The sequence below is a fragment of the Pelobates fuscus genome, chromosome 12 (genome assembly GCF_036172605.1).
Source record: "Pelobates fuscus isolate aPelFus1 chromosome 12, aPelFus1.pri, whole genome shotgun sequence".
Taxonomy (NCBI): Eukaryota; Metazoa; Chordata; class Amphibia; order Anura; family Pelobatidae; genus Pelobates; species Pelobates fuscus.
The window spans coordinates 65,257,974-65,270,290 of NC_086328.1; the positions used below are offsets into that span (position 1 = coordinate 65,257,974).

The 12,317-nt window shown below is 36.3% G+C and overlaps 1 protein-coding gene across 2 annotated transcripts in view; it reads left to right on the forward strand.

The window, feature by feature from the left end:
- EHBP1L1 (EH domain binding protein 1 like 1) overlaps nt 1–11,980 on the forward strand; it is a 109,656-nt gene extending 97,676 nt beyond the window's left edge. For both annotated transcript variants that reach the window (XM_063437783.1, XM_063437784.1), the window contains 8 exons: nt 423–1,439; nt 1,577–1,640; nt 1,855–1,937; nt 6,042–6,162; nt 6,286–6,385; nt 7,241–7,314; nt 10,098–10,212; nt 10,374–11,980. In XM_063437783.1, coding sequence (XP_063293853.1) covers nt 423–1,439; nt 1,577–1,640; nt 1,855–1,937; nt 6,042–6,162; nt 6,286–6,385; nt 7,241–7,314; nt 10,098–10,212; nt 10,374–10,461 — 1,662 coding nt within the window. In that variant the 3' untranslated portion in view covers nt 10,462–11,980. The remainder of the gene's footprint in view (nt 1–422; nt 1,440–1,576; nt 1,641–1,854; nt 1,938–6,041; nt 6,163–6,285; nt 6,386–7,240; nt 7,315–10,097; nt 10,213–10,373) is intronic.
- The last annotated feature ends 337 nt before the right edge of the window (nt 11,981–12,317 follow it).

Here is a 12,317-nt window from a genome sequence, read left to right on the forward strand (position 1 = left end):
ATAGCTTCCATGTCTGTAATTTTTATTAATAGTGAGCAGCTGATGGCTGCCCACTGTTTAGTAGACATGCCACAATACCTTTCTTATACTACCCCATAGGCATTTTGTTTTTTTTTAAGTAACACTTAGTAACAGGCAGATTAAAGTGCTTTTAATGCTCATTTATCAATTGTTTTATTTATGTCAGCTAACTCATTTATCAAGTTCAACTGCTTCAATTTTGTTTGGCACAAAAATCCAGCCAAAATTCGATTTAAAAAAAATGCCAACATTTTTTTGATAATTATCAAGTGTTATCAGCCAATAGAATTAAAATGAGACATTGGCCCTTTATTCTTAGGTTTTTCCATCACAATACATTGACACAAATTATTATGACTTGTCAAGTATTTGTTTGCTCATGGTTCTCTTTTATTATGCAGGCTTATGATGGTTTTGCGGCTCTTGGGATACCCCCACTTCTTTCACCTTCAGATATGCTCCTGTGCCCAGTTCCTGACAAGCTCATCATACTCACATATCTCTGTCAAATACGCTCTCACTTTACTAGTCCTCAAAAGAGCACTGCTCTAGAATCTGAAAATGCTGATCTTCAGAAAATTGACTCTATTTTAGGAAAGCATGAGCTTTCTATGATTGCACAAAAAGAGCAAAGTACAATAAAGCCCAAAACAGAGGAACAGGATATTGAAAACTCTAAACTCAAAGCACAGACAATTCAAATTCCTACCAGTGAGGAACACAATATTGTAAATACAACTCACTTGGAATATAATACACCAGATGAAAATAAAGTGAAAGAGGAAAGGGGCATCTCAAGTAAACCTCTAGAAGGAAATAATTCATCAACATTTCATCATAAAGAAAAGGAAATTCCTGTTTCTTCAGATAAAGAAAATGAGAAGATTCAATATGTGACATCTGAAGCACAAGAACCAAAGAAAATAAAAACTGAGCAACATGATATATCGATACATCAATCAGAGAAAACCAAGAGTCCAGACATTTACTCTGAAGAAAAAGAGAACACAACTTGCAATCTTGAGAAGGAGGAAACAAAGATCAGTTTGCCAGAGAAGCAAGATGCTGTGAAGCAAAAGGTTCAATGCTCTAGCCAAGAAGAGCTAAGTAAATCTAAAGGAGCCTCACAGGATTCTGCAACAAATGATGATGCACAAATTCATAACTCCACTTCAGTTGGAAATGAATTTCAAAATTCCACACCCCATGGAGCTGTTATTCCACCACCTCGTGTTAGGAAAAGACTCAGTGCCAATGGAAGTGTGTCTGAGAGTCACGTGGAGGATGGACAAACTGCTTCCTCTTCTGTGCCAGTGGCACCACCTCGAAAAGCGGGTGGTTTAGGTCACCTCCGGGATGCTGACCTTGTGAAAAAAAGGCGTTCTCTTATTCGGACTCAGTCACTTTCTCAAGATGAGGTTTGTGTAGTTTATTTTTGCATTATTGTATGACCTTCTCTAATCCCCTTTTTACTCATGTTTTTTTTTTTCTTATACCTGGCTTTAATTATGTGAAAACATCATAAAACCTACCTTTTTTATTTTCACATCCCCAGGATCCAGAGATTACACAGAAAAATAATGAGATGAGTTCGAGACCTTCTTCGCAAATTGTGAATGGTTAGTTGGAATAACAAAATAGTTATGTTTGCTGTGACTTTGATACCTTTTTCTTAAATGTTCTCAAATGGAAATGAATAATCTCACGTCTTATATTTCTGTAATCTGTTTTCTACAATTCTACATATCTTGACTTAAAGATTTTATTAGTTCATTTCATATTTCCTTATTTTTGGTTACTTTCTTCAACCTCATGCATTTACTTGTGTTACAGAGCAGTCTGTTTCTCCTCCTGCAATTTCCTCTACGACTTTAAGTACTTCCACAGAGACTCCAGTGAAAGATGAAGAAATCCCAGTAAGTTTAAACAGAAGCCACACTTTATCTTACTCCTTTTGTTTACCTAAACATTACCTTTTGTTTTTTAATATACTTTATATACAATTCAATGACTGATATCTATTACAACTCATATCTATGCTGGTGGCAGGCATTGTAAGCCTCTAACCTTGCAGAAAGGGCCTGCAAGAGGAAGCTTCTATCTCCCATCCCTCCTTCCTATACCCTCCACACGTGCTCTGAGATGGTCACACAGTCCAATCAAATGCTTTGCAATGAGAAGCATTTCATTGGTTTACAGAGAGGGAAGCTGTGATGTTGGATGGGGGCATGGGAAACCAGCACCTGGAGCTTTGCCTGGTGCTAGATTTCAGGTACTTTTTTTTTTTTATAGTGTTTTTTTAAGGTTAAGAAGTGGGCCCTAAATAATAATGCCTAGTATGGCATTGTGCATCTAATAAAGCTTTAGTAAATCCCCCCCCCCCCCCCCCCAAAAAAAAACAAAAAACAAGGGGTTGGAGTAATCCTTTACATAGTAATCATCAAACACATTGCATTGGTTTTTTTTTTTCAAACTGCCACAAATTTGTCTTAGATGTTGACATTATGTTACAGTGTAAACATTTTAAACGTGTCTTAATAAAGAGACATTCTAATAAGGACCAGTTGTTGCTTATATAAACTGTAAATAATCGTAATTACCGGTAAATGTAACATAGATCACTTTTGTTGTGTTTGGCAACCTGAAACCAAAGATTTGTAGTAACGTACATAAAATAGCTGTCTTACTGCTGCTCATGTTGGGCATGAGTTTGAAATAATCTGATTGTCTTCAAAACCTTTGGTAGGTTTTGGCCAAAATAATTTGTTGTCACAATTTGTTAGATTGTGTATGCCAATTTACTGAAGGGATGGCTGAAAAATATTTATTATTTAATAATATTTATTAGAATGAAATATGTATTAATGGAAATTTAGGGATTAATGGAAGAAAGGTGATAATGTATAAGTGAGGAATGTTGCATTAGGATTTTATAGTAAATGAGGAATGGTATGTGTTTTTGGAGGGAGGAAAAAACACATGTGGACCCAGCCCTATGAAAGCATTTGCTTTTTTGCCATTACCTGTAAATAGCAAAATCCTAGGTTTAAGAATAGTGCTTTCATACTTAAAGGACCACTAAAGTGCCAGGAAAACATACTCTTTTTCCTGGCACTATAGTGCCCTGAGGGTGCCCCCACCCTCAGGGTCCCCCTCCCGCCGGGCTCTGGAGAGAGGAAGGGGTTAAACACTTACCTTTCTCCAGCGCCGGGCGGGGAGCTTTCCTCCTCCTATCCTTCTTCCTCGCGACGTCATCGGCTGAATGCGCATGCGCGGCAGGAGCCGCGCGCGCATTCAGCCGGTCTCATAGGAAAGCATTATTAATGCTTTCCTATGGACGCTGGCGTCTTCTCACTGTGATTTCACAGTGAGAAGCACGCAAGCGCCTCTAGCAGCTGTCAATGAGACAGCCACTAGAGGCTCTGGAGGCTGGATTAACCCTCAGTATAAACATAGCAGTTTCTCTGAAACTGCTATGTTTATAAAAAAAAAGGGTTGATTCTAGATGGACCAGGCACCCAGACCACTTCATTAAGCTGAAGTGGTCTGGGTGCCTATAGTGGTCCTTTAAGGTGAAAATCTAAGTGTCAAATTCATCTAGACGCTTGTAAATGAAAACAGTAAATTTTCTGAAAATTAGCACTGTTTACATTTTTCAGTTCCAATACCTGACACGTGCTTTGGATTGATATTAATTTAATAACATATCAATGCATATTAGCCAAAAACGAGTTCATAAGAACAGTGAGAATGGAAAGCAGCTCAAAAAGCTTTTCATCAGATCTCAGATGTATTTTAGCTCACTTGTGTCTTTACAGAGAGAACCTTAATTTTTCAGACTGACCACCACTTATCCTATTATATCTCTACATTAAACATACAGCAGCCCAAACTAAACTTGAGAACAGAGAGATGTTTTGTTACTTCCAGCACTTGCTAGCCACCTGCCACATAAAATATTTTAAAAATAAATATAAGCCTGTGTGGGTCAAAATGTCACGTTAGTACAAGGGAGACAGTGGACAGATCACTGTCCGCTTCGTGCCTTCACAGTGAAGATATTAATAAAACAAAACAAAACTGGGGAACAATGTGTATAACCCTCATGTTAGGGTTATAAATACATGATAATGCCTCACCCATTTCAAGCAGATGGAGCTATATTAAAATTAGTTAATATTAATGATCAGTGGGTGCGAGCTCTAATTAATAAACCAGGGAGGAAACTAATGTCCTCCCCCAGCCCCCACCCATGGGGTGTGGGTCTATATTTTTGATAACAGGGTGGGACCAAATGTCATCTCCACCTATGGGCAGCGAGTGGGGACTCTAATATTGATAAATGGGGCTACCTGCGAGTGCCACCAGTGGGCAAATAGTTAACCAAGAAGGAAACAGCCATTGTGCATTTGGCTGTTTCAGGATTAGGACATAGTTAAATTGTTACATAGGCTGTAATGAGACATACATCCATAAATATCAGCCTTTCTCACATCTGTTTTTGCTGCTGATCCAAAAGAAGTTAAAAACCCAGTTTGAAGAGCTTGACAATTCTGCAACGAAATAGGGAACAAAATCCATTTTGATCCCAGAATGGCAATCAGATCTCTCCTTGGATCAAGTCAGTTTATATTTTGTGTTTTCAAATTTGGCCAAATCGTGATAATGCCAAAAATTATTTTCTAAATCTATCCCAAACAGTTATTTCAGACTTAATGGGGGCATTGCCAGTGAGGTGTATAGCTGATACCCCTATACAGGGCATACCATTTGAACCCTTATGCTATAATTCAGGCCTTGAAAGTTACTGGCCACTGCAAGCCATAGGGTACACACCAAGGATCAATTATTACTCCCAAATGGCTAATGGTGAGTGGACATTTTGAGCCCTGCCCCTAGGCACATTGAACAAGTAGTCCACACCTTGCTTACCCTTTTCACTTTGAAAGACCCTAGTCATATGCAAATTAGCCACAAACATGAGTCTTAAGAGTACAGAGAATGGACAACTACTCAAAAAGCTTGCTATCAGCTACACCTCACGGATGAGGCCCAATCATTGTCGAAACAATTGTCTATTGTTGCTATATCTCTTGTGTGGTAAACACCTGCTGGCCTTTCAGATCTGGATCAGGCTATGTGACATGCTAAGGTTTACTTTGTAATGGCATAAGTTATTTGAGCTATTGTCTGTTCTTATTGCTGTCATGACCTTGTGATTTTAGCTAATTTGCATATGCCTTCCTAACTTAAAAGGGTAATCCAGATATGCTTAGGCAATATGAGCTGCACTACTCAGGCATGGCCCAACGAAGGCTGCAATGACTGTCTGGGGTTCCAGGTATCTCTTATGCAGAGGGAACTTTTGTGAGTGGGATTAATCTGATATAAAACTGGCTTAGGTTCCTAAAACCGGTATGAGACCTGAACAGAGGATGGACTGAAGTGAAATCTGCTTGAGGTGTTTTCTGATCTCAATGCTCCCGTAAACTCTTGATTTTAGCTTATAGCGGAATCTAGCATGCAAACTGCGCATCAGTGCTTCTTTTTAAAAAATGAATATCTGTTTATCAATATCATTTAAAAGTCACTATGGGCGAAAAAAATTTGTATCCAATCCTGATTAAGTGATTAGCCAGTTTATTAATGATATTTATTTGCCGTATTTATTTAACATTTCTTTCTGAAGTTAACACTCTCTGGTCATCATTATAAAGCAATACTTTTCACTATAGCCACCACAGTATCCTGGAGTCTGGAATTATGCAATATAAATCCTGGAAGTCTAGTTGTGGCCCTATAGCTACTGTTGTACTGCAACTATTGTAAATATCAGGGTGGCAGACAATTAAAAGAATTGTAGTCCAGCAACAGCCCATAGGAATAATTGAACATCCAGGATTTAGGATTATATCTGTGTATAAATACATTAATAGAAATCATTATTTCATGTTAATTATTATTGAGTTTTAATTTTTTTTTTATTGTATGTGAAAATATCTGCATGTCTTTCCATGTAGGCTCTGAAAGATACCAGTCAGTATGTTGCCTCTGAACTTGCGGCTTTAGAGAATGAGCAGAAGGAGATTGATGCAAGAGCTGCCATAGTGGAAAAGGACCTCCGTTTGCTTATGGAGAATGGTAATTAATATAAAACCATAGCCTATCTATATAATGTAAAGTCAATTACCAGAACTTAATTTGTGGTATGCAGTTGTTATGTAAAATAAATTGCTGATAAATCAAATTAAACTTACTCTACAGGTCAAGATAAAGAGTCAGAAGAAACATTGATCCAGGAATGGTTCTCACTAGTGAATCAGAAGAATGCTTTGATCCGCAGGCAGGACGAGCTACAGTTACTGTGAGTACTGCTGGAAAATATGTGTTGCAGAAAACTGAGGAATTATAAAATAAAAGCTCACATCATTAATAAATAATCAGTTGAACTGAAGTAGAAGTTAAATTCATTTTAAATTTTTAAAGGAACACTCCGGGCACCATTACAACTTCATCAAAATGTTGCATGGTGTTCTTAGGCACTGGTTTACCTTTAGGGTTGAAAAACGTTCACAAATGGTTTTACCCCCAAAGTCTGTGTTCAGATGCCGGAACTCTCTGGCCCCCTGTGCTTCAGTTTGCTGAAAAGCTTCAAAATGGAAAACTAGGACTGCTGCAGACAGCAGTGCTGCTGAATTGTATGAGAGCCAGTGTCAGTGGCTACCCATTCACTAAAACGGCTTGAGAAAATAACTATCAAGCTGCTTTCAAAAAACAGAAGGAAAGGAGGCAGAGAGATCTGGCACTGGAACACAAACTTTTGGTTAAACCTTTTGTGAATGGTTAACCCCTAAAGGGGAGCCAGCACCAGGGATCTTCTTTCAAATGAGTTGTTATGGTGCCCAAACTGGTCCTTTAGTTGTCCTGATAAACAGTATTCCATAAATGATTAAGGTTTTAAAGTAAAAGGATGTTGGTTACTAAATATTCCGTTGTTAATGTCAAGTGTGTGGAAATTAAGGGTGATAGCCGAGTGGTGGATACATGAAATGATTTACCAGCATATCTTTGAGATAGGATTCAGTATAGAAATAATAATCCCTTTGAGTAGGAAACTACATTCATTTAAAGTGGTTGTATTAGAAGGAATTGATATACTCTCAATCTAGTAGTGCTGATTCATTTCAGGTTTAATATTTTCTATGTGTTATTCCCACAGTGCAGAAGAACAGGACCTGGAAAGGCGATTTGAGCTCTTAAGCAGAGACCTAAGAGCACTGTTGTGTACTGATGGTGAGTTTTTCAGGAAATATATATTCTGGGAGCAATAGAAAATGGTACTACTGAGGAGAGACGCTAGGCTAGACTAATCATCTTTCCCTGAAAAATCATATGTAATCTATGTCATGGTTCCTTTTGGTAAAAAGTATGCTGAACCACAATCACAACTAGAAAAAGAATATAGTTCTTGTCCCCCAGTCAGTGAGTCGTTTAATACATTTTACTTTTTAATTTTCTTTTGTTTGCATATTTGAATATTATACTGATTTCTTGTTTACTATCATTTTTTTTATCATTCCCTCTCTCTCCCAGTTTTTCTACTTTCTTTCTTTCTTTCTTTCTTTCTTTCTTTCTGTTTTCCTCCATCCTTTCTGGTTTCGAAAGGTTCATTCACCTTTCACTCTATGTAGTCACTATAGAGATTACTTTATTAAATGGATTCTATAGTGTAAGGAACGCAAATCTGTATTCCTTACACTATAGTGCCTTCTGGTTCTCCCCTTCTTAGCACCCACCACCCTCTGGCGGCTAAAAGCATAAAAAACTCTTTAGTCACTTACCAGATTCCAGTACTGATGTCCCTTGGTGCTGGGTCAGCGCCCCGCATGCTCCGGCGTCATCTAACGGGAGGGAGTCAATGCGCTTGCGAGTGCATTAGGTCCTCTGCATAGGACACATAGTGTTAATGCTTTCCTATGTGGATTTTACAGATGATGGATATCCTCATGTAGAGTATGAGGACGTCAAGCGTCAGTTAGGCCACCTAAACTCGGTTAGCAAGCAGGAAGTGCCTCTGGTAGCTGTCTAATTGACAGCCACTAGAGGCAGTCTTAGTCCTTCAATGTAGTTATTGCAGTTTATAAAAAAATGCAATCATTTACATTGCAGAACTAAGTGGGACCAGGACACTGCACCCAGACCACTTCAATGAGATGAAGTGTTCTAGGTAATTATAGTGTCCCTTTAACACTCTTTATAGTCCTGATCTATAGATCTTATCATATGATGTTATTCTTTATCAATTTAAATTCTAACTCAATTGGTAATTAATGATAAATCACACTCAAAGAATAAAAAAAGACGTAAAAAAAGAAGTTGAAAGTGTGGTTTAAGCTTTTTCTAATTTTGTTACATTTATCAACCTGCACATTATGTCCTTATTGATAACCTGTTGACTCCTATGAATGTATTATTCATGTATTATTTATTATTTATCGCTCTACCACTGAAAATTGTACACAAGTATTTCATATAAGATACCTTTTTTTTTCTCTTAGTAAAAATATTATTAAAAAACTAAAATAAGTATGCATTGGTTTGATATAAAACTCTAATTTACGTTAAAGGTGAATTGTGACTTCCTAGACTTATGGATATTCTGTTTACTTATCCCCTATATTTAGCAAACATGTCTTTGTTAGGTTGTTTAAAAAATAAAACCATCTTAGCTTCCTGTCAATCAGTGTTATGAATGTTTCCCTTTGCTAATATTTAACATCGCTAGTGGAACAGAAAATAAATGAACAAATATAAACAGGCATTTTATGTATAATACCAATCACCTTAGTGGGCTGTCTTTTGCTTCTCTATGTGGAAAAAATTCAGCCTGATTAGAGTGGACTAGTCCCTCTAGGAAGGTTTTAAGGCGAGTGGCCAGCATAAGAGGAAATATCTTAATATCATAATTACTCAATGATGTAGATCGGTAAATTACACACAACGTGTGATCTTTATAGGTTTGGAAATTAAGGTTAACGTAGCCCCCAAGGCAGTAGTGTAAAATTGGGTTTCAGAGGGGATAGAGTCAAACATGTCAGAGCTTAGGTCTTGACTTAATATTGTTGGATAAGCATTCCAAATGATTTAATATTTTTGGATAAAACTTCCAAATAATTTTTTTTTCAACTTATTTAAATGTAAAAATAACAAACAAAAAAACAGAAAAACTGTTTAAAAGTTTAAACATTTTGCCATTCAAGTTCCCAAAATATCTTTCCAACATTCTTTTATCATAAACATGTTTCTAGTACCCCAAATGTGAATTTCGTTTTACTGTTAAAGGCACAATTTGCTTTCTGCAGCAGTGCTTTACACCCAAATGTGCAACGTATATGCCATTGTCTGGGTTAACTAATGCCCAGGATGGCATAAATGAAAATAAAACAGAAAATATAAAAAAAAAATTTAAAAAGCACAATCAGTAGCTAATGTTTGTGAGCTCTTTGGTTGTACAATTTTTTTTACTAGCGACAGTACAGTTGTGTATAAACAAGTAATATTCTAATATTATGTATCTCCTTGTTGCTGACAGCTTTCAAAAGGAGCTGCAGATTTTATTGGCTGCAGAGTGACATCAACAAAATGATGTAATTTAAGCCAGTGTTAGCAAGTCATCCAAGCACATTAGTATGGGAGAAGAGGTTCACAGCACCAAAGAGCTGTGCATTTTTTTTTTTAAATATAGGTCTCTCTATAATATTTATAGATAAGCTTTCCAAATGATTTAATATTTTTGAATAAACATTTAAAACGATGTAGTATTATGACAAATATTTAACATTTTTTAAAATTTTTTAATTTTTGTTATATCGACATATTATATATGATATAGTTTTGCTATTTTAATAAGTCGAAAAATATTTTTAAAAGTATATCCAAAAAATATGAAATTGTTTGGAAAGTTTATCCAACAATATTTCATCAAGGCCATAATTTAGTATACAAAAGATACGGTAAGATTAATTTGAATGTGTGTGAAAACAAATTGTTTAAAAATGATTACTTAATTATCTTAGATTGTATGAAGAGTGAAGCTCAGAAGAGGAAAGAAAAGCTCTTACTTGACGAGCTGGTGTCTCTTGTGGACCAACGTGATGGTCTGGTGAGGGATCTGCATATCAAAGAGAGAAGGTGAGGGCATATAAAGTAATGTATACATGATTCTTATACCACACGTCCATTTACTAATCACATGTATAAATCATATACAAATTCCCATTTAAATGACTCATCTTGCCTTGCCAAATATTTGATGGAATTTAACATTTCCTTTTCCCGACTTCACATTTCAGAGCCGTAGAGGAGGATGAACATATAGAAAAAAGCCTAGAGCAGAGAAGAAGAAAATTAAGCAAAAAGGAGAAGTGCCGTATCAGCTGAGGCTATGGGATACATGGAGCCAGAAATTCCCAATGAGGGAGAAAGACTTTTTATCTATAGTTTGGCTGGAGAAAACAAGTCATTTCATTTCAATTATAGTTAACCACCTATTACCGTATGTCTATAATTTGGTCTGCAGTAACATCTTTGAATATATGTATCTTGTTGAAAACCATGTGCATAATTTATAGCGATATTCTATCTCTAAATTTCTAAGGAATGTTTGCAGCCCGACCCTTGACCACACAAGTAACGACCCTGAGAAACAAATACACTTTCTAAGCATATCCAACCATCCTTATTTGTCTCATGTCACATGCTGCTATTAATATAAGAAGTGGAATTATCATTGTACATTTTGTGGTTGCACTCTGGTAATTTTACATGCATAATTTTATATTATATTATATAATTATATATTCACAAATTTTATGTGCATACTTTGGTAAGTTTTGTGTAAAGTATTGAGTATTAGTTGCAAGGCAGCAATTGCCTAAATGGTTGATGTTCTGTGGTTAAACAGAATGTTCTAATAAAGATGTCTTCCCAAGGTTTTCCAATAGTTTAGATACAGAATAGTGTATACTGTTATAAGGATCTGAGGAATTGCCTTTTAAATGGAGTATACTTTGGTTTTAAATGAAAACTATAAAAAGAAAAAAAAACACTTTCCAATTTAGTTTATTTGAGTCTTCCACATCTACTGAGTTTAGGACCTTTGATTTGGGGATGTTGGTCAGATAACAAGCAACTACCGGTGGAAAAAACATTGATTTAAATTGGGAAGACCAGTTTATAGATTATCTATAATGTAAGCTCTAGGTCATGGATGACCAAAATATAGATTCATAGATGATATAGATATACAACTCACATGATGCTGTCCAACTAAGGAACTTAAAAATGGGGTTATGAAAGTGCTTGTAAAAGGGTTTCCAAAGACCTGGAATAGAATAGTTTGGGAATTTGTTCTGACTTGAATAGAAAAATACAGTCTGGTCCGTGCAAAAGCAAGAGACATGGCCCAAAAGCATTTGCTAATTCCCTATAAAATAAAGCTGTCAATTTCTTCTGTAAAATAGCGTTTTAATAAAGGATATGGTGTGGCGACCTAGCTGCTGCAAGGAAATAGGTCCCATGTTTGAAAAGCAGGCATATATTGTAAACATGCACTTTCTGAAATTAGCAAATCTGCCTTGTGAACAAAATTCATGATAACATCATGTCTGCCTGAACAGATCCTCTTATGTTGCGGTTGACCTTTGCCTAATAATTTTCAATGTCTCCCACATGGAATTGCACATCTTTATGAGCTATCACTTCTGTCCTAATAAGTTGCTCTAAAGAATATTTCTGACTACAAAGTTTCACTTTAAAATTACTAGCTCACAATCCTGGCCAATTATTATTCTCTGCCATTGAAACAAGTTATTGGCTTGTGTTTATTTGTGTGTGCCAAACACAGTTTTGTATAGCAATGTGGATTGAGTTTTTATTCATGGTACGAGGATAAGTGGAATATAGGAAAACTGCTGTGAGATTGATGCTTGCTTGTTGTGCTAAAACATGACAAAAAAAGAATAAAAAGTAAAAAAAAAAAAAAAAAAAGCTGTCGCTGTATCTCCTTTTGTAATAGTGTGTAGCAAGAATGAACTAAGTTCACCTCAAAGCTGAGTTTCTGTGACTTGCAGTTCAGTTATTAGCTTAATAACTATGAATGTTGTTAGCTGAACTATAACTCCCAGAAAGCTGTGCTGGGCTTCCTCATGACGTCTGTCTTTCCTCCTCCTAATACCGATCCTCCTCTTTCGCTCTCCCTTCAAGTTAGTGGTACCCACATCAGTCCATCTTTGCAA